The sequence below is a fragment of the Taudactylus pleione genome, unplaced genomic scaffold (genome assembly GCF_031769625.1).
Source record: "Taudactylus pleione unplaced genomic scaffold, aTauple2 ptg000296l, whole genome shotgun sequence".
In the NCBI taxonomy this organism is placed as follows: Eukaryota; Metazoa; Chordata; class Amphibia; order Anura; family Myobatrachidae; genus Taudactylus; species Taudactylus pleione.
This window is the reverse complement of record NW_028284698.1, coordinates 3,248,649-3,271,865: the sequence shown is the minus strand read 5'-3', so window position 1 is coordinate 3,271,865 and position 23,217 is coordinate 3,248,649. Positions and strand designations below refer to the sequence as shown.

Here is a 23,217-nt window from a genome sequence, read left to right as displayed (position 1 = left end):
TATGAACTTTGTCAAAAGTCTAGGCTCTCTTGCAGAAGGCGCACAGCAGGACCAAAGTTGATTCATGAGAAATGATGCCCACTGCATATGCAGGTTTATAATTAGGGTGCTTGCAATGTATCTTATGGCCACTTTGCACTACAACTACTACATTTCTTAATATCTTCCACCATAATCCACTTCAACAAGTACCCAATGGTCTGATTATGTTTTTAAATTTTATTTCCCAATTGAAGGAATCTCTGATTCATGACTGATATAAAATGTGTTTTTTTTTATCAGTTTAATTCGGACAAGGTTAGTGTGATTGAAAAACAATGTACATGGGAAGAGCAGCAGCAGAGCATTACGTACCAGGTAAACTGAAGCAGGTGGGTGCCAGTGTATTGCTACACAGGAGATGATCTATTCTACTTATTTATTGCAAGAAATACAGTGCTATCCTGGCAGGGTTTTGCTTGGCAGGGGAGATTTGTACATTTAAGAAGATATATTTTCCCTTCCATGGGGCGTATTAAAACATAGACCAACTGTAGCTAATAATTCTTGTCAGAAAGATTGCACTGCGCTGTGGAGTGCCCCGTGCATGAGTGGACTGATTGGTCATGGAATATTAATTGGCTCTGGACTGCAGTCTTTGGTGCTATAGCTTTAGGTTGACAAGAATGATAGGTTTCATTTGCATGCTAAAGCTCCAGCTGTCCATTCAAGATGGATGACGGGCTCCTGCCTCATCCGTCACCACTTCTTTACTTTTCCACTAGATGAAAAGAAAAAAATTAAGACGGCAGGAAGATAAAAATGTCATAAAGCGCACACTGCAGATATCCTTGAACTGAAGGGTGATGTGAAGCATCATTCTCTTTTACAAAAAATGCTGCCTGTGTAATATATATATAAATATATATATATATATATACAAAAAGAGAGATTTGAAACTACGATAATTGTATATTTGTCCCATTTGCAGATTTAGTCAAATAATTCAAGTCTGCGACCATCTTATTTATTAACAGCTATTTAAGCGACACACACACATTGTGCACTTTAAAAAGTACCTGCCCTGTTGGAGCTTACAATCTAATTTTCTATCACATGGACACACATACACATTAGGGTGATTTTTTTTTGCCAGTTAACCTACCAGTATGTTTCTGGAGTGTGGGATGAAACCCACACAAACACGAGGCAGAACATACAAACTCCACACTGATGTGTTTGTCAAGAATTAAAATCATGACTTCAGGGCTGTGAGGCAGTAATGCTGACCACCCATCATCATGCATACTGTATGTACCTCAAATTTGCAATTATTCGTGTAGCTATTCATGTACACGTTAAGGGACTTTTACATCCTGGGACCAGGCTGCAATGCTGATTTGGGTAGGCAGATTCATCTATATGTCAGCCAGGGCTATTTCAAGCTGCATGGTCCCCGTCATGCTCTTTAGAAACACTCCATAAAGAAATCAGTGCATGGTTTAAGATAAAACTACACTATAAAGACAAAAGTGATTGGACACTTACAGCAAATAGATCAACAAGATTTTATTGTCATCAGTACTTTGTAGATCCACCACGTGCAGTGATTACTGTAGACTCCCTTCTTGGCAAACTGTCCACAAGTTTCTGGACAACAGCAGGCGGTATGTTCTGCCATTCCACCTTAAGTACAGTGACCAACTCTGACACTGAAGAAGGCCGTGTCGACCTGGAATGCACCCGTCACTCCGATTCGTCCCAGAGGTACTCAGTGGGGTTAAGATCTGGACTCTGAGCTGGCCAGTCCATCTGGGTTACTGAATTTTCTGTATACCAGTCCAGCGTCGCCCTGGAGACATGACAGGTAGCATTGTCATCCTGCTAAAAACATGTTGTTTCCACAGAACTGCAAGTGCATGGGCCTCCCTACCAAGTGTTCTTGTTGAAACCGCCAAATTAGTGGCCATTTGGAACTTGTGAGCAATAGTATGCATGGAATGCATTTCACTTGCGCAGGGGTGTCCAATCACTTTTGTCTACATGCATTGTTACATTGTGGCAGATCGCGCCACAAACATGTGTGCGTATATGCTTGCGTGGTGCGATTTGCTGCGCCAGTGGCAAGTATATAGCTGGGCATATCAGTAGTGTACAAATGAGCACAGCGGAAACAGAAAAAAGATCACCCATAGGACCAGGGCTGGTGCTTCCATTAGGCAGCTTTAGGCAGCTGCCTAAGGGCACCGGGACATGAGGGGCGGGCTGCTGAGGCCGAGGCATATCCTTCTACTAGCCCATGGGTCAGCAACCTATAGCCACTTCACTGGCACCGAGAAAGGGGTGCAGCTGATATTTATTGGAGGCACCCGGCAGGGCCGCCCCTTGGGTGCTGAGGATAACAATAGAAAATAAGCCCCGGCTGCAGCAGCCCCCGAGGCATGTGCCACCTGACAGGCTCCATCAGTCACCGCCTGAGCTTCCTCCGCATCGCTGCCCTTCAGAGCCGTTAGCGTCCGCGGCTCCATCAAAGTCCACATTAACTCTGCACCAGCGGCAGGGGGGAGCGGCTGCTCTATGTGATGCCGGAAGAGGGGACCCGCTGCTGCCGAGCAGAACCATGACTCGCTTGCCTGGTGGTCCCTGTGCCTGCTTCTGGGGTGAGTGCTTCCTGATGTGAACAACAGAAGTGTAAGGTGGGAAAACATTTGTACTATACCCACAAATGGTGCTTTATTTTGTATTATCACCACAGGAAACATTATGGTATATACCTGAAAATGTTTTAAAGGTGTTAAGCATACTTGCCTACTTTTGAAACAGCATTTCAGAGAGATTGTGAAAGCAACACCGGCACGGCGGTAGAATGGACGTGTACTGCTACATCTGAGAGGAGTGGCATAATATGGCTTTACATCCAAATGTAAATGACCCCCAAAGCAGTCAGTAAGATCTATGTGTTGAAGAAAACACACTGATACTTCTCAGAAAATGGATGTAGCCATAGGGATCATTGGCCCTGATTCAGAGCCGGACGCTCTGACCAGAGCGCTCGCTCTGAATCAGGGCCCACCTCCATAATTATGGAGCGTCCTCCTGGACGCTCGTATAGCTGTGGGTCACCACCCACAGCATGTACGAGCGTGCAGGATGATGGTCGCGATGGTCTTGACCATCGCGACCATCGCCAGTGCGAGCTGAAGCCTGCGGTTGAGTTTCTCAACCGCAAGGCCAGGAGTGATTTTGGCTCTATCAGAGCCAAAATCACTCCCACTGACATCACTAGTGATGTCAGTGGGGCCGGCTTCTGGAACGCCTCCGTCTGGCAGGCACGCCCACCAAAGGGGGCGTGCTGTCAATCAACATCGACAGCACGCCCCCTTTGATCAGACACTACGAGCGAAGGAAAGTCCTTCACTCGTCGCGTCTCGCGCATGCGCACGACGGAGCTCCCTCTGTCGTGCGCATGCGAAGTGCACACCATCGACCCACTTGCGAGCGGACAGCCGCTCGCGAGTGGGTCTGAATCCGGCCCATTGTGCCTTATACCAATGCAGGGAAATGATACTAATGATCCCAGTTGAATGTATATATCTCTATTTTTTCTTTTATATAACAGCTATATAGTGGGGGTAAGATACAATCAGGGAGATTGCTAGACTTGTCTTCAGGGAGTCAGGGAGATTGCTACTATTTCAGGGAGTCTCCCTGACAGTCAGGGAGAGTTGGCACGTATGGTATTAAGCCTTGCAGCTTCAGTCCCATGGTAAGTTGAGTTCCACATCTAATTGAATTCCCCCCTAAATATTGGCAAAATATTTGATTTCCCCTCCTTACACCATCCTGTGAAATTTTTGGAGAAGGGAAACAGAAAGCAAAGATCTCTGTTCTTCTCTGAATCACATTCCTCATACCAGTGTGATTTCTCCACCGTAGCACTTCTCTGAGGGGCCTATTCATCATTACTAAACTGTCCCTGGAGGTAATTAGGTTTAGAACTCGCATGGACTTCTACCTAATTACCAGAGGAATTCATCATTCCTCCTCCCTATAACAATCTATTCCGAAAAGCTGTCATTTTTGCGATGACAGCTTTTCAGGAAATAGATTATCTCTATCTACTCTAACTTACCGCAGCTGTAATCAGAGCTGCGCATGCGCTGTTAAATTTGTTAACCCAGCGCATGCCTACAGATGCGGTAAGTTTGTATGCGGTAAGTTTTTTTTTCTTTCTAATCTTTATTGTGTTCTGCTGGGAGAACACAGTGTCCGACCAGCCTCCGGAGCCAGAGGACGCACCAGACCGCCGGAGGAAGACGCCGGGGGACCTGCACAGCTGGAAGCAGGTAAGTTTCACCTGCTATTCGCCACCTCACAGTGGCGGATAGTACCTCCATCAAATTCCAAAAATTCATAATTTTCGGAATTTGATGAATACCATAATTTCCACATCCCCATACTAATGTATGGGGAGTGTGGAAATTAACGCAGGGGGACTTAGCAAGGAGATATCAGTGATATCTCCTGTGCTAAGTGGCTTCATGAATACTAAAATAACATTATTTAAGGAAAATGCCCTTAAAAATGTTAATTTAGTGTTGATGAATAGGCCCCTGAATGAGATGAAGCTGTGAAAAGACCTGTTATCACAGTAAGAGGGGTAGTAAAGGGCTTTTCATTGCTGCATGAATAGACCCCATAACTAGTACTCAGTGGGCTCGATTCTATTCAGCGCGATGTAAATAGGTCTGGGAGTGAGATCCCGGAGCTATTCAATACACCGCGCTAACAAGTCCGACTAATTTCTTCTCTCATCCCTCCGGGGATGAGAGAAGAAATACGACAAAAGTCCCGGCGCGAGGCTGTTTTCTGCCCTTAGCGCCGGGAAAACAGCCTCGTGCCGGGAAGTTAGGTTGGGGAATGCCCGTTATCGCGCCTAAACACCCTGTTTAAGGCGCGATAACGAGCCTTCCCCGACCTAACAGCGCGATGAATTGAATAGCTCCGAGAGCTATCTCCCGGCGTTATTTACATCGCGCTGAATTGAATTGTGCCCAGTGAGTTAGTTATGTGACTTATGTGTATAGAAGTTTGTACTTCTCTTCTTGACTTACTTTACTTTGGTGGAACTGACACAGACAGCTTCTATATAGATGCACTAGTGGCTTTGTTAGCCATGGCCAACCAGGGCTCGAATCTTAAAGTAAAAGAGTGTCAGAGGGCTATATAGAGAGGTGCTATGTTCCGGCCAGGTAAATGCAGCATCCAAAAGAGACTATGGGGCCTTATCATCAAAACATAATTATCACATGTGATAATTATGGTTTGAACTCGCTGCAAGTTCAAACACAGTTTAGGAGGCATCCAGCATGCCCCCTCACCTAAACTATCACTCCCGAAAAACTGCTGTTTCTACGAAGCCAGTTTTTCGAAAGTGATAGACTTTTCTCGGCTCCTCTTCAGACTTCACTGACTGTCTTCAAGCACCCCCCTATCTGCCCTCTCTCCAATTAACCCGACCCCCATCCCCGTAAAGAAATGCCGCCGGAGACTGTGCCCCCCCCAGACCTGCTGCACCGAGTAGGTCCCCTGCTGCCTCTGCTGTGCGGGGGATCTACTCAGCAAAGCTGATGCTGCTACTGCGAGAAAGTGACCCCCCCCCCAGTAATATCTCCTGCGTTACATGTTTCATGAATGGGGCTGATACTTAATCTCCACAGAAATAGGTGAAAATCTTAATTTTCACCTACTTTTGTAAAAATTAAGTGATGATCAATAGACCCCTATATGCTAAGTCATTGTATCATGAAATGATTGAGGAATATTGTTTCACTCGTACACAAAACTGATTCTCCTGCCAAAACACTGCATGGAGCACTTTCACAGAGGAATTGTTATAGTATAACTAGGGGCGCTGAGAGGGGGGGGACCGGGTACAGATTACCTGGGCCCGGGCTTCCTGAGGGGCCCGGCGGGGGCCCGGGTCCGACGCCGCCCCCCCTCCCTCACAGCAGCCCAGCACACAGCGTGTGCTGAGCTGCAGTTGGAGACTGTTCATGGCTGCTGAGCAGCAGCCACAGCAGTCTCCTATGCCTGTGCGGGGGAGCGATCACACCGTTCGCGCCCCCCCTGGCTTTGCGCCGGACTGAGGGGGCTCAGAGTGCCCCCCTCCCCGGCTGATTTTTTTTCGGCAAGGGGACGTGGCCACGCCTCCCGAGATTACTATTACTATTACTATTACCGGGGCCCGCCTTGGCTCTTGGCGGCCCTGAGTATAACGTGTGGAATGTTCTCCAAACACTCTCACAATAATGAGCCATCGTTACTGTGTTCTAAAATGCCCATCTGACTCATACCTTACATGTTTTAAAGTTTACCTGAATAATATCCACTTAGTAAAAGGAGATACTGTGTGATAGAAAGTAGAATTTCTGCAAAGAATAAACAATGTCCAAGTATCTGTTTTTGGCAAAATAAAGATTGCTTATATAATAGATCATATTTTTTGTACTTTGCATTGTGTGGGTGTGACTATACTTTTCTCTAAAAGTGGAGAGTACTGAGCATAAGTCAATGTAAAAACAGCCTGTATGAAAAAAAACCTTATAAACCCTACAGTAGAAAACACAAATGTAACAGATGTTCCATGTCAATCAAAATCACAGGAATATGCCATATGCTTCTATCTCCTCCTAGATATATGTAGCATTATACCTCCGGCACACATATTCCTTATAAGACGATCTCTCTCTTTTCTGTTCCTCGAGGAGAAAGCATTAAAACAAAAATAATCTTTTTTTCATCCCACTGCCAGATCTTTCTATAAGAAAAATGGAAGACCTGTGATTATTCTGACAAGATGCCCTCTAAAATTAAGCCTGAACTATGACTTTTCCTGGACTGTTCTTGAGCAGACTGCCCTAAAACTGTCAAAACACTGAAGTTCTAGTTACAAATCTGTGCCAAGATCTACTCTTGGTTGACTCCCCATCAATATGCAAATTAACATTTTAATGGTTTCTAAAACATGCATTCTGACTTTTATCCAGAAATCAGAGAAGCTGACGTAACAATTGTGTATGTCTGTGATTAAGACGATCCAGGGTGGTGCTTAATGAATAGTGCCAGGCCTTGCATATTAAACGTTAAGCGCCTTCATGAGCAAGCTATAGAAAGTAATCAGGTTTGATGACATTGTTTACAAAAAACAAAACATTATGGAGAGTTGATGGAAACAGTTTTTTCCCTCCTGCAAACTGCCCTATTTTTTAGTGTGCACGCCGCTACTTGGCTGCATATTTCACTTACAGCTCCCTGCACTAAGGAGCTGAGACAGGGGTTGGAAGAGACATGTGAATGTGGCTAAAGCAAAGTAAGAGTGTATCAACCTGAAAAAAGATGTGACCAAAAGGACTTCTGGTGGGCGGTCTTACCAACTGGACGCATTTTACTTGGGCTCCCTGGCATCCCTGCTTTGTGGCATAAATTGCACTGGGTTAACGTGTTCTAAGGCCACCATCCTAACCAATAGATGAAGAAACAAAAAGCGCTAATACCTATTAGAATATCGTGATGATCTCTACATGCAAATAAACCCAATGAAAAGCCAGCCCTCTATAGTGGGGAAATCTGGAAAATCCCCCAAAAAAGTGACTAATGTGAAAAGAAATAGTGGGCGCTAATCAGGGTACAATTAAAAAAGGTATTTTAATAAAGGGCAATAGGAGTAAACTCCAAGAGATAAAAACACATATGGAAATACATAAATGATATTGTTATAAAATAAAGATACAACAATTGAAAAATATTAAAATAAAAAAAAAAAATAATGAATAACAATGAAAAATAAAAAATGAAATGAACCCTAAAAAATGAAAATTGATGAATGATACAAATAATATAAATAAATGCAATAAACACACAGTGTATGCATACACAATGATGATAAATCAGCACGCACCACTGCTCGAATGGTGATGCACATAGAACTACACAAGTGTATTGAACCACAGAGCAATTACTGTTTGATGAACACAGATATAGCGATGTTGAATAAATTAGGATGTTGAATAAATTAGGATCCTAAAATCACTTGGCAAGAGAGATACATGTCCTTCAAAAAAATGTATACATATGTATCTGGAATTGTTCCTGCTAAAAGATGATCCCAAAAAAGAAAATTCCCTGAAGCAAGGTGTAAATGGACCGTAGCTCGTAATTATATATCACGAGTGCCCACTGTGGAGAGGCATAGATTATATGGGCTGCTGTTCCCCTGATCGTGATGCCCTGTTCATTTGACCATCATACTGGTAAATACTACTGCCGGCTCGCTGGCCATGCAGCATTTGGTCTGAAAAGAAGGGACACATTCAGGGCAGGAAAACTGAGCGGGATATTTACCAAATACACATGCATGTGATTAAACTTTCTCCCGTCTGATAACCCACGCTGCAAATCCACAGCCTCCAACAACCAATATTCGTTTTGGATCCATTCACAGCTCTAACTGGGATTGATATATAATTAAGAGCTACGATCCAATTTACACCTTGCTTCAATTTATTCAACATCGCTATATCTGTGTTCATCAAACAGTAATTGCTCTGTGGTTCAATACACTTGTGTAGTTCTATGTGTAGCACCATTCGAGCAGTGGTGCGTGCTAATTTGTCATCATTGTGTATGCATACACTGTGTGTTTATTGCATTTATTTATATTATTTGTATCATTCATCAATTTTCATTTTTTAGGGTTCATTTCATTTTTTTTTTTTCATTGTTATTCATTATTTTTTATTTTAATATTTTTCAATTGTTGTATCTTTATTTTATAACAATATCATTTATGTGTTTCCATATGTGTTTTTATCTCTTGGAGTTTACTCCTATTGCCCTTTATTAAAATACCTTTTTTAATTGTACCCTGATTAGCGCCCACTATTTCTTTTCACACCATCCTAACCAGGCCGACCTGGGGAAACCACTATCTCGTTGCGGCTAGGCACCCTTCAGCTTATCGGCTACCTCCTTGCTGCAGTTTAAGCGAGGCTACCCCATGCTCCTGAATATTAGAGTGCCCCTGCTCCAGAAGGGACTTAACTGGGGATCATAAAATTAGCAGCCACTGTCTTGTTGCTGCTGAGAGACCTTGGTCCTCCTGGCTGCCTACCATTCCATCCATCCAGAAAGCTTTTCAGCTGAGGGAACATAAGTTGGTACTTCTCTGGGTGCCTCCAGAAATCTCCTTGTGTCACTGGCCACACTGTGGGGACAGTGCTGAAAGGATTGTTGCATTCCATCTGGGAGGCAAGTATTTCTCTGCTGGGCACCAGCTGGAGAGACTTTATTTTTTTTTTTTTTTATATCTATTTTTTCATTAATTAATTTTTCTAAATATAAATATATGGCCTCTGCAGTCTATTTTCCTGTTGTGTTCTGTAAAGTGCATTCCTTACTTCTCCTGGCACCATGGAGAAGTTTGTGGCCAAACAGCAGTAGGGAGCAAGAGGCAGTCAGTTTTCAAGATCCCCCCCCCCCCTCTCCTCTTCGCCACCTGTAGAGGGCTTGCTGGAAAGTACACCTGATCTGGTTAGGTTCAGCTCTCAGTCCAATAGTGCAGGAGATTTCTGAAATAAGTTATCTGTTATTGGATAAGAAGTTGGCGGGCCTATAGGAAATAAGACTTAATTACCTCTCCTATGTCACAGCTCATACAACACTCATGCCGCCTTGACGAGGTGCAACAACGCATCTCGACTGTGGAAGGTAAGCAATGCAGGAAGAGATGGAAGATTTGGAGAATAGGAGGAACAACCTTCGTATACAGATGTGTCCACATACATCTTACTTCCTTACGAGTTAAACAGCCCTTCTAGTGGTAGCACCTAGCGTCTTTTCATGCATCTCATTCCCATAAAATGTGTCTTATTCACAAAGTGATGCTTCTTAAAATGATATGCAGCATGTCTATATTCTGTGTGCAACTGCGGGTGTATCTGCATACGAAATGCTACGTTACAGTGTCACAGCTGATGACACATTAACATACAGTACAATTTGCATGCAGATAAGGGAGCCAAACCATCAGGTTTACATACATATCTGAATCGACCCCCTATCCTGTGATTTCCCCATCTTCATCCAGGCTACCCTACAAGACTTCCTGACTTGGTACCACCTCCTGTTGTCTTATTATATTTAGGCTGATGTCATTTACTAAATATGGTCAGCTTTTTCTGCATATTGTGCACGTCTGAAATGCCACTTTCGTTACAACATAAACACGATATCCATTTATTAAACGTGAATATGATTACATTTATATGAGCCAATAAGATTTCATTTATATTGCTATTTAAGTTGCAACAGCCCTTTTCTCTGGGAGGGGCTAATCTCCCGTGATTGAAGATTATGCCTTGGTAGCCAACTATAGGTATGACATAGACTGGAATATGGATGCTTTCACTATGACCGAGCATGAACAAGCTTTTACCATGGATGTCCATTTGGTAAGCCTACTCCATGTGAATCCAGCTACTCATCCCCACATTTCAGAGACAACTAGTTGATCCATGCAACTTGCATGTCCTGACATCTGCTTCGTTCACAACAATGTGACTCGGCCTTCCCACTCATTGTTCCTTCCCCAGAATGGCCGTGCTGCTGCTGGGCTCAAACACATAAGTTCCCTACACATACCCACCGCTGCAAGCATGTTACCCCACTTTTTCTTTCCCTTTATTTGCCTACCTACACGCCTCCTTGTGTTCCTGCACTGTCCAACCTCTTCTGCAAGCATTACTTTTTGCAGTATCTGTCTGTGCTGCATTACAGATTCTTATTTATTCAATTTTAAGCAAGAGGGGTTAGGGCAAAGGAGGTATTGCCTCTAAACTCTCTCATTTCCTTCCCATATTTACCACTTTTCCAATTGCACATTTTGCAATGCTTTGCCTGTAGTGGGATAGAAGAGATCTATAGCTCGTTGACAGGTAACCCACCTAAAGCCCTCTCTCTGCTAACAGGCATTGTACCTGTATGGGGACTGGAAGTTGAATACCCGTAAAGGCCTCTGATATGCTGTAATGAAAGAGATGCTTTTGTGAGTAAGATCAAGCTACGTGCAGGTGCCACCCATGGACAGAGACAGTGCCACCGCCAGGGCCCTGTGCAATTGCGCAGATTGCACACTCCTAGGTACGGCTCTGTAGCCAGCTTTGCAGCTTATGATCCGGGAAAGGGGTCAACGGAGGATACGACAGTGAACACAAGTAAATAGAGCATGGGGTGTCCAAATAATATATATTGCCGTGATCACTTTAGTTGAAATCTATAGGCTGCAATTTATATTTATATGCTTTTAGTAGTAAAACATCTTTTTTTTTTTTTAGCTAGTACTGCATACAGTGATAGAGCTTTCGGATTTCCTTTCCCAAAACTGCTCTAATTAATGACCTAGACGTTTGTATATTTTAACTGTAATGTGTGTTTTTTTATTTTCTTTTACTGCTTTACTATCTTAATTTAATTCAAAATCATGTCCAAAAAGCAATGTGCTAGCGGTTCTGAATAGTATCTGTTCTCTCATGTTCCGCCTAAATATTAGGGGTATATTTACTAAGTGTGGGTTTTTAGAAGTGGAGATGTTGCCCATAGTGACCAATCAGATTTTAGCTATTATTTTCTAGAAGGTGCTAGATAACTGTTAAGTAGAATCTGATTGGTTGCTATGGGCAACATCTCCACTTCTAAAAACTCGCACTTTAATAAATATACCTCTTAGTGTGTAACAGTTAAAATCTCCATACAACCATCTAAAAATCTGGATTCATCAATTTAAAGGATGGAACTGATTTTAGCAGTCCTATAACTCAGTGTTTGTATAATGTAATTTCAAGAAACCACAAAGATAAAATAGATAAAAGTGCTGTAAATACAGTAGCTCATGAAGATGATGCAGGAGCTTAACCCAACCTGACGCTGTGGCAAATCGAAGGCAAGGTCACTATTCTGACAAGAGGCCCACGAGCTCCGCGACATTATCGAGGTCTACATACCGTAGCAGTGTCTGACATCTGGTACTTTTGACTTTGAGCAATGCCTGAGGTTTTACCATAGGTTCTCACTGTGTTGTTGTTGCTGACACTTTCCTTGGCCAGTAAAACAATTCTGTCTGACAGTGAAACAAAAGCTAAAAATAACATTGGAACATAAAGTGCACATATACAAAAGAGTGTTACTGCAAAAACTAATGAGGCAGCGATGTCCTAACAAAACATCAATGGGGCTATTTTAGTCCCTATGCGATTCACACCTCTTGCCTTTTTATCCAATTACAGCTAGTTAGAATAATTAATATTGTTCATGTCATATTTCTACATACACCAGTGTGCAATTTTTTAATCTAAATGGTTTTCATCTTTTTTAAAACTGAAAGAGTCAATTTACTACACTACAATTACATATTTTTAGTAGTAAATGAAAAATGTTGTTAATATTCAGCGTGCTGTCCTAAATCTTTAAAAAATGCAAAGACAAAATAAAGTACAGTTACCCTGATATACCCCGAAGCTTAGTAACTTGCAGTAGGAAATATTTGATATACGTGAGATATTGTATGTTTTCTTGTGTGCTAGTTTTGTAGTTAAAATCAGTGGCATAAATTAATTCTAGTCTCCAGGAGGCAAGTTACAGTTTGTCACCCCCAAAAAATAAATAAATAAATAAATAAAGGGAAATCTAACATGGTGATATATATATATATATATATATATATATATATATATATACACACACACTAGCATTTGCCCGCAGCTTAGCTCGCGTGGATGTCTGTTATTGCTCAGCGGAATTAATTTTACAAACACAGTAATGGTATCTAATATTGTGATGTATATTTTATATTTTAGACATGAATCACAAAGTGTCTTTGTAAACAATATTTGCAGTTTTTTCTTCAGGCTTTAACACAAAAAGATGCTTGGGGCTACTAACTCGTGAGCAAGCCACATAAACCTGCCCATGTTAAACAAATCTTATCTTTTAGATCCCAAATCTGTTGCTATTTAACCTACAGTAACACTTAAAGGTTGCAAGTAACATGAGCAGCGACTCTATGATATGTAGTATTTGTCTTGGTGCTCCATCTACTGGATTGACATGTATACTGCAATTTCATGAGTCAAGATAAGCTGCCTGATTAGTGTTTAATATATAGTTGGATTTTTCTGCAAAATAGATCTTGAGATATATATATCTATGTATTTCTATATGCATATATATATACTGTATATATAAAACTGTTCGCATTCAGGGTGTGCAATATAGGTATATATATATATATATATATATATATACATTTTGGACTTGAAGAGCCTATGCAAATTCTGCTAAAAAAAATTTTTTGTCTCCTTAGTTCAAAAAGAGGCCCATAAAGTATATTTGTCGCAAAAAATTATATTTATATACATCTAGTCATTTTTGCTTTGAGGAGCTTGCACACTGCACGGGCCGAGTGTCTAGCATCTGGTTTTTCCTAAATTGCTCCTCTCCCTGATGTCACATTGAGATAATACATACCTAAGTTTCTTTTTAGATGACTAAGCTATACAATATTGAAAATGCAACCCAAATTCAGCCCATAGTCTTTGACTAACAAAAAAAAAATTTTTTGTCTCCATAGTTCACATACAAGGAGTACATTTCTTAAAAAAAAAATTCTATGTACAGATACAACCATTACAACTTTATCATATATACAAGGTATGTCTATAAAATAACGAGACTATGATTCCACCAACAAAGTAGTCAGAACCGGCTCTAACTGCATACGTAGTAACCTTGAACTTGTCTGAACCTGCATGACAAGCGCAGCAACACTCTATGACGTTAAGTTGAATGTGAGTCGCCATTTAATTTTTTTGTGATTTCTGTAGAGTGCTGAAAAAATGCTAAGTTTAAAAATTGAACAACGTGTCCATTTGAAATTTTTAGTAAGGAATGTTGTGTTGACATTCTGCAGCAACTTGACGCAGACCCAAAACTGTTTCATGGATTCCAGAAGGCACAACAGGTAACCAGCATTATTATAAGGAAGTTTTGAAAAAGTTGAGAGAGTCAGAAAGAAACGGCTGCAACTGTGGAAAAATGGTTTTATTCTTCACCAGGACAATGCGCCTGCCCACACAGCACTTTCTGTGAAGCAGTTTTTCACTGACAATCACATTACTACATTTGAACATCCTCCGTATTCGTCCGATTTAGCACCTAGCAACTTTTGTCTTTTCCCAAAAGTTAAATCAGTGCTTAAAGGGACACATTTTGAATCAGTTGATGCTGTAAAGAAAAAAACGACAGATATGTTGAAACAACTAACAGAAATTGATTTGCTCCATGCCTTCCACCAGTGGAAAACAAGACTACAGTGATGTAGTAGTGCAAATGGGGAGTATATTGAAGGGGACAAACATTACATTTGTAATACCAATAAATAAAGATGAGTTATTTAATCAGTCTCGTTATTTAATAGACATACCTCATGTGTATATATATATATATATATATATATATATATGTTCAGGAATCCTTGAGGGGGGGCAGAGGTCAAATTCTCAAACTTTCGGCTATGGGGGTGGGTGTTATTATAACATGTCAATCTTTCATATAAGTATATATAACTGAAAGAAAACTGCTGTAAATTCACACACACACACACACATGGAAAACCAGAATCCATACTAAATATATAGGGAAAGTCACATTAAATCAACAGTACATATAGAAGAAAAGCAAGATCCATATTAATATTGAAAAAGTAAAGGCTCATACACACTAGACGATAAAGTGAACTATATGGACGATAACGATATCGTTATCGTTCATAGTGTTATTATCGTCCAGTGTGTATGAACTATAGCTCCCGCAGATCATTAACAATGTCTTCCATCGCCCGAACTTGCAGGTCAACCTGACCATATAGTCAGGCACTGCAAGTTCGGGGATGTGGCAGGTGACGTCACTGAACGATATCTTTAACGATAACGCTCAGTGTGTATGCTCAATGTTGTTCCCAACATATTAAGCCCGGTAGTTCAAGGGATAACAATTAATGATATCGCTCATGGAACATAAATGGTATTGGAAAACACTGTTTGTTACACCTGGGTAGTGGGAAACATTGGGCCTGATTCAGAGATGGACACAGTAGCTTTGTCTTTGGACACCATTACTGTGCTAAAATATGTTAATAATGCAAGAGGTGTCTTGTGTGTAAATAGACACCTCCTGCCTGCTGGCCTATGTAATCCACAGCTGCATCTGTAGACGCGGCATTGAATCATTCTACGTGAACATCGGTCATCTGAGTAACCTTCTGGTTAATCAGGATGGCCAGTGTTTTCACGCAGCTGATGCCAGTGAATCTGCGTATAAGGATGCAGCCACTGACTTCAACATGGCTAGAAAATGGGGCTGATACACCACCGCTTTCTGGGGAGCTGCCAGACGCCACCAATGCTTCGGACCCAAATGGCCACAGCCTGTCAATCAGGCTGCAGCATCCAGGCACTGCGAACGAGCTCGCAGAAGGAGTTCTGCACATGTGCAGTACAGACCCTGCACATGCACAGATCTATAAACATCATAGTTGTACGCAAACCATAGGGTTTGTGTACAGCTCTGAATCCGGCCCATTGGTGGTTTGTCCTAGGCTTTTTCTGTTCAGTTCCTCTGGCATCAGTGGCGATGGTGAAACGCGTCGAGCTGCTATGATTGGAGATGTGTGTAGGTCATATGTGTGATGTAGGTCTAAGCGTTTGTAGATAGACTAATTAAAATGTATGTAATAGACCTCTTAAATGTTTGTCTACTGTAGTACAGGTTGAGTCTCCAATACCCAAAATGCTTGGGACCAAGGGTATTTTGGATATCGGAATATTCCGTATTTTGGAATATTTGCATACCATAATGAGATATCTTGGTAATGGGACCCAAATATACACACAGAATGCATTTATGTTTAATTTACACCTTATACACACAGACTGCAGGTCATTATATACAATATTTTCAATAATTTTGTGGCTCAAGCAAAGTTTGTGTACAGAAATGAAATTAATTTATGTTTCATATGCTCATTATACACACAGCCTGAAGTTAATTTTATACAATATTTTTAATAATTTTGTGCCTTAGACAAAGTTTGTGTACATTGAACCATCAAAAATCAAAGGTTTCATTATCTCAGTCATGCCGAAACAATTCCGTATTTCGGAATATTTGGATATGGGAGACTCAACCTGTACTTTACATACTCATGTGTGTTCCTCTGTTCACAATTGTTTTACTTCTGGGAGCACCCTGCTTCCTTATGTAATGTTGGTACCCCTATAAGGTGGATGACAAATTAATTCATACCAGTGCTTGGGCTACAAACCCCTTTACCCTGCAATTTCAGTAATCTTGTTTCTCAACAACCTCCCTTTTCTGGCGATTTGTCAAACCGCAGCTTGATTAAGTTCATGGTTTGTATTCATGCCGTATAAAGAATTGTAATGTGATGCTTTGTAATATCGCAATTTCATGACTGTTTTAGAGTGGTTCAGCCTTTAGTAAATGTAGCGGATTTAAAACCACTAAAAAAAAACAACAGTATATCACAAGCGCCCTTTGACATATCTCTCCCTTGGACTTAGGTCAGTATTCAATTTGAGGCGAAAATTTGAGGCGATCCGCCATACTTTTTCACCGATGACGTCATTTTTGCCTGTTTTGCTTTTACTCCGTATTCAATTTGAAAGACTTTCCGCCTAGGCAGAAAGTCAATGCAATGTACTAGGCGAAAAAGTTTCGCCTATGAATAACAGGCGGAAAAAAGTGCAGAATTGGGGTTTTGGGGTGCAACGGTGCGGGAACCCCCAGCAGCCTTCAGACAGTCCCCCAAAGGTAAACTGTGTAAAACATTTAAAAAAAAAACACTTAAGGACACCCCAAAAAATGACTTTGAAAAGGGGGTGAAAAAAAAAAGTTGGGGTACAAAGTTGAAAACTAGCGAACTTGACTCTGGGGGGTCCCCAAGTATGCCCCAAGTGTTTTTTTGATTGCAGGTGCTTGCGGCAGGTGGATTTTTCATGATTTTTTCAACTTCACTTTAGCAACTTTTAAATATGCTAACCCCCATTTTCAAGTACCCCAAATTTGCTGGTATAAGTTATTTTCAAGAAAAAATACTCCTGAATACTATTCTGCACCACGTATAGAAAAACGCTATTTAGCAGCTATTGAGCCCGTTTAAAAACACCAAATACCTTCAGCAAGCCAAATCGGGGGGTACCATAGGGAACCCCCATGTCAGAGCATCTTTTGTGGGGTGTCAGGCTGATTTCCCCAAATCTGACGGTACTTTTTGCCTGTTCAAGTTTCGCCGGGTACCGTTTTCGCGCACTTTCAAATTGAATACAAGGTAAAGCGGGCACGCGCGTGATACTTTTCCGCCTACAAAACGGGCGAAGTAGGTGAAAAGTCTGGGCTGCGAAAAAGTATCGCAGCTCGGCTCAAATTGAATACGGCTCTAAATATACAACTTTAGATATTGCAGTTTGTCAACGATGTCCTCTATGTTAAACTTAAGCTAAATTGTGAGTAGCATTGTTCTAAACTGCTGTGCAAGTTAAAATGATGTAATAAATATTGATCCAGATATACCTTCTACATCACAAACATTCTGTTAGATCCAAAAGATTCCTGGTATTTCCGTCGCTAACCTATTCTGTACTAGGATGCTAATTGACTGTAATTTTTAGTCTCTGCTGATTTAGATTTTAGGGGGTAACTTCCAACCCGGACTACGCTTTGCTAAAATTTATAGCATATGGAAGATGCACCTGTCAGAGTGTACCCATATGTAATAATTCATAGGGACAGAAAATCCAACGTTAAGTATATTCTGCATAGATTGCTCAACATAGGCAAACTTTATGATGATGTTTACAGTGTATGGAGTGTAGCAAAATGAAATGCCTTGAATGATAGAATGTTTCCTATCCTGTAATTTGTCTCAGAGTTCCATTACAGTCTCCTGTTTTCTCTTCTAGCTTTACTCACAGCGAAGCCTCCTAAACCATTGTTCCCTGTGGAGAACCAGCCAAGTGTTATAGATGTCCAGCTGGGTAAGTCCCCTTCTGGGAATAATAGATTCTAAACTTCCACTCTATTAACAGATGGGAAAAATTGCACGTAAGAAGGAAGGTTTATTGCAACTGTTATTACATGCAAATCAATTTCCTACTTTCCATTTATAATGCTTCAGTATATTGGAGCAGTCGTTTAAGGATATGGCTTTGCTTAGTGGCAGAGACTGTAAATGCTGATAGGTTAAGCTGCATATTAAATGCAGTATATGCAATGTTTGCATTTCTGTTTTATGTTGGGAGATTAAAAGGAATATATTAAATGCCAGCTGTATTAACTTATGTCTTAGAATTGCTTCTAATGTTGCCTCTTTTAAACAGCAATGGGATTGACTAATATTAGCAAGAACAGCGTCATCAAGTTATTCATTACATTGTGCCACTGTGTAATTATGTGTGACTTTATGATTTTAAATAAGATTAATACACTAAGTGGCAGTAGATGAGAACACATGTGCAGGTTGTTGTGGTCAGTAGTGACCAGAGTTTTAATCCATCACAATAAAAATTTCCTTCTGCTGTTTTCAGATCTGGACTGTTACAAATGTTGGATGCTAAACTTACCTTAATGAGCAAACTTGCAGTATGTGTGTGTGTGTATATATATATATATATATATATATATATATATATAAGGTTTGGAGGACGCACACATCACTGATAGTATTCCATGAGTGCTCGGATGACATGAAACATAGCACCAAAGTCCAAATAGGAACATATCCAGCACATCCAGATGTGCTGGATATGTTCCTATTTGGACTTTGTTGCTATATTTATATATATATATATATATATATATATATATATATACTCTTATACAGACATATATGCTAGATATTTAATAGTTTGTCCAAAGACAATAGCTAATTGTGGAAAGAAGTACTTTTAATTATGATATGTTAAATATCTATCTCCTGTACACAGTAGGTGCTTTTTCAACTTCTATTCATGACCATTAAACTGATCCACTGACTAAGAAACAGTGACACCACAGAGGCTGTGACCTTAATAGTTCCCTATGAATATCTGCTCTCTATAACTCATAGTGAGGATTTGCAGGCAAAAGGAGTATTGCCAGGTGGATCGGGGCTTTGGACAAATTTGACCATGTGTGCGTAGCAATTAACATCATGGCCTTCATGGATTTTGGTGCGTCCAAGTTTGTCATGATTTTAATTTAAGAATGTTTTTAGCCCACAAAAAAGCAAGCCTCCACACTGTATACACTTTATTATATGTCAGGTTAGTATGTGGTATATGTCAGGGACAGAACCACAACCGTAACTAGACTTTTTGGTGCCCTGTGCCAGAAAGAGCATTGGCGCCCCCCTCATTTTTCAAAGGGATATAATGCACCCAAAAAAGGGCCATGGCCTCATGGGGAAGGGCCAGGGAAGAGATGGGGGAGGCCAGGAGATGCTGGGGATGAAATAAGAGTAAGCTACAAGCAAGAATGATAATAAACAGAAATTTGACAGGCCCAAACAGCACCCCCTGACCTGTGGTGCCCTGTGCGATGGCACCGGCCGCACTACCCTAGCTACGGCCCTGGACAGAACTATGGGTGGGTGCGGGTGCTATGCTGTCTGTAAGTAAGGGAGGTGTCTCCTCTTCCCCAGTGACATGTGCTCTGCCCTCACAAGGGCACAGTGGCCCCTTCTCTTAGCTAGCGATTGCTTGTTTGGATAGCAGAGCAGAGGTGAAATAGGCTACCCAGATTTTTGTGGGGCCCGTCCCTGGTCTATGTACTTGTTGTTCCAAAAAAGAGCTTTGAAATCTTCTTAATGGACGGGAAGGTGAAGCTAGTGTTACAATACTGATAATGAACGGACTATGAGGGAGATTTATCAAACCTTAGAGAGCAATAAAGTAGAGAAGTTAACCTTAGCAACCAATCAGCTTCTAGCTATCATTTATCTAGTACAGTCTATGAAATTATGTTAGAAGCTGATTGGTTGCTATGAACATTTTCTCCACTTTATCTCTCTATAACGCTGGGTACACACTACATGATGTGTGTACCCAGCGATGGGACAATGCGATGGAGCGATACACTGCGCTGTCTGTACACATTACACGATGCAGTGGAGGACGGCGTGATGTCTCATTCCATGCTGCATTTAGCAGCATGGTGTCTTTCATTGCATTGCAATGTCTTTCATTGCATCACAGCAGATGGGACTATGCGATGAACAACACGCGGGAACGCGCGAACGGTGGTACCCACTATGCTATTCGCACAATATATTGTTCTGATCCACGTCGGAAGGATATATCGTGCAATGGATCGCTTAGTGTGAACCCAGCTTTAGGTTTGATAAATCTCCCCCTGTATGTTTTCATCTAAAACATTGCATTTTTATTTTTCACAATTTATTAATTTGTTTTTAAATAATGTATAAAGTACATGTTGCCACATTTTTTATGTGTTTTTATTCTGTTTATTTTAGTGTTTGTGACTCATGAGCCTTTTAATACAAATTATATATGTAGAAACTGCCTGAAATGGAACATTTTATCTCCGAATTCTTTGTATATGAAAGGTTTGACATTTCAAACTACCATTTATTTGTGTGGGTTTGTTACCCTCTTTGCTTGCTCTTAAACATCATGCAGTGATTGCAAATATAGATATGGTGCAGTCTAGTTTTGCTTCCTGAGGTATGATTCTGTCCAAAGTGCAGTCAGTGTGGCTTTTGTATGTGTAGTCCCATTGATTATCTCGGCTTCCACAGTCCAAAAGGTACTAATAGTTTAAATGGCTTATAACTAAAGGGCTTATTATTTATTCAAATTATCTCTCCCAAAAATCATATGGAAATGTCAGAATTAATAGTCTGTTTTTGTACAGCACTGGATAGTGTTGACTCGATATAACCCATAAAGAAAGTAAAGAAACTGTCCATAGTTATGAAGAATCATGTTGTAGTTTTTCAAACATATGTATTAGTTTATTTATTATGATGCTTTGATTTTACTATCCTCAATTATTTTCTGACCTTTTTGAGTTATGAGCATGACCTTCCTTTTCCTGAGAAAATCATGACTGTGGGCGAGGTCTGCAGAGCAGTGAGCTGGGATACATTGGGAGCAACAAATAGTTTAGGAGCTCTAGGATGCTCTTTCTTCAAGTGACAATTTCCAGCTGACATTTTACTGAATTTCCATTTAAGACTGGAAGAACTTGTCATTTCTCATGTCTAGAGAATCTAGTTCACAGCTGAAAAAGTCAGCATTGTATTTACAAGCCCCTAGGCTGTTTTGTACAAGGTCTGCCCTGGCAAATTAGCACTTCTACAGGGAGTCCATAACACAGTTTAGCCTGTGGCACCAGGCAAGATACAGTATGTGCTGGTCAAGTGTTCGTGTCTGTGCTCTTGCATCTGTCAGGAACAAGCAGCAAGCGTAGGATTGTTCAGAAATGAAGCCCAGAGACAGATGAGTAATTATGCTGTGATGATAAAGAAGTAAAGACTAACTTTTTTCACTGGAAAGTTTATATTTTGTTTGATCTCCGGGGACAATAGTCAGTTTTTAGCTAGGAGATCCTGTTACATTTAAAACTGTAAAAGTTTAAAAGACACCTGGGCAACGGTGCAAACATTTTATTAACAAATGGACCATTAATGCTGGGTACACACTGGCCAACATGTCGGCCGTTCAATTGATCGACGAATATTTTGTCTGTGCATCGGCCAGTGTGTACCAGCGATATGTCTGTGAACGACGTAATTCGCAGACATATCGCATCGGCTGTGCTGCATAGCCGATGCCCAATTTATCTGCATATATATTGGGGCATCGTACTGTGTGTACGGGCGAACAGCTCAACTTGGCGGGTGAATGTTAATGCCCGCCCAGTTGTGACATTAGTCTCAATGAATCGGCAGTCTGTATGCAGAACATATGTTCTGCACAGATCTGCAGATATCAGTTAAGTTTGTACCCACCCTAAGGGGTATATTTACTAAAGTGAGGGTCTTTAGTAGTGGAGTTGTTGCCTATAGCAACCAAACAGATTCTAGCTATTCTAGAAGGTGCTAGATAAATGGTAAGTAGAATCTGATTGGTTGCTATGGGCAACAACTCCACTTTTAAAAACCTGCACTTTAGTAAATATACCCCATAGTCTCTAATTGTCAATATGGGCCGCAACTGGCGGTTCATTTAATTTCGTATCACTGTTTTACGCAGAGATACATATTTGGGTAGCACCGGTATGCAGCAACTCTTACCTGTTTTGTGATATGCAGCTGTATCGTCAGTGGCATCCTTCACTCAGTCACAGCTGATCTCCATACATGCTTTCATACATCCTCTCTGGCTTTTACGGTCCCTAATACAGAGTATATATAACGCTCTCTCATGGCATTAACTAGTGGCAAAATCTAGGCTTTTTGCCATCCCAAAAGAGATCTATACTGATAACGCTAAATGCCAATAATTGGACTAAGGCCCTCATTCAGAGCCGTACGCTCTGAGCAGAGCGCACGCTCTGAATGAGGGCCGCCCTCCATGAAAATGGAGCGTCCTCCTGGACGCTCGTATAGCTGTGGGTCACCACCCACAGCCTATACGAGCGTGCATTTTGATGGCCGCGATGGTCGTGACCATCACGACCATCGAAACTGCGAGCCGGAGCCTGCGGTTGAGGTTTTCAACCGCAAGCTCCGGAGTGATTTTGGCTCTATCAGAGCCAAAATCACTCCCACTGACATCACTAGTGATGTCAGTGGGCCGGCTTCTGACGGGAGGCGTTCCCGTGGGAACGCCCCCGTCAGGGAGGCACGCCCACCAAAGGGGGCGTGCTGTCAATCAACATCGACAGCACGCCCCCTTTGATCAGACACAACGAGCGAAGGACTTTCCTTCGCTCGTTGCGTCTGGCGCATGCGCACGACGGAGCTCCCTCCGTCGTGCGCATGCTCAGTGCATAACATCGACCCACTTGCGAGTGGACAGCCGCTCGCGAGTGGGTCTGAATCAGGCCCTAAGGCCGAAGAAATCTCTTATTTATAATGTGTAACTGTTCTCTGATTGTATGAAG

At 41.4% G+C, this 23,217-nt stretch overlaps 1 protein-coding gene across 3 annotated transcripts in view; it reads left to right on the top strand.

Annotated features, from left to right (window-relative positions):
* Positions 1-23,217, top strand: part of IL1RAPL2 (interleukin 1 receptor accessory protein like 2) — a 1,136,349-nt gene that overhangs the window by 820,681 nt on the left and 292,451 nt on the right. For all 3 annotated transcript variants that reach the window (XM_088482887.1, XM_088482888.1, XM_088482889.1), the window contains one exon: positions 18,072-18,146. In XM_088482887.1, the coding sequence (XP_088339013.1) occupies positions 18,072-18,146 (75 nt within the window). The remainder of the gene's footprint in view (positions 1-18,071; positions 18,147-23,217) is intronic.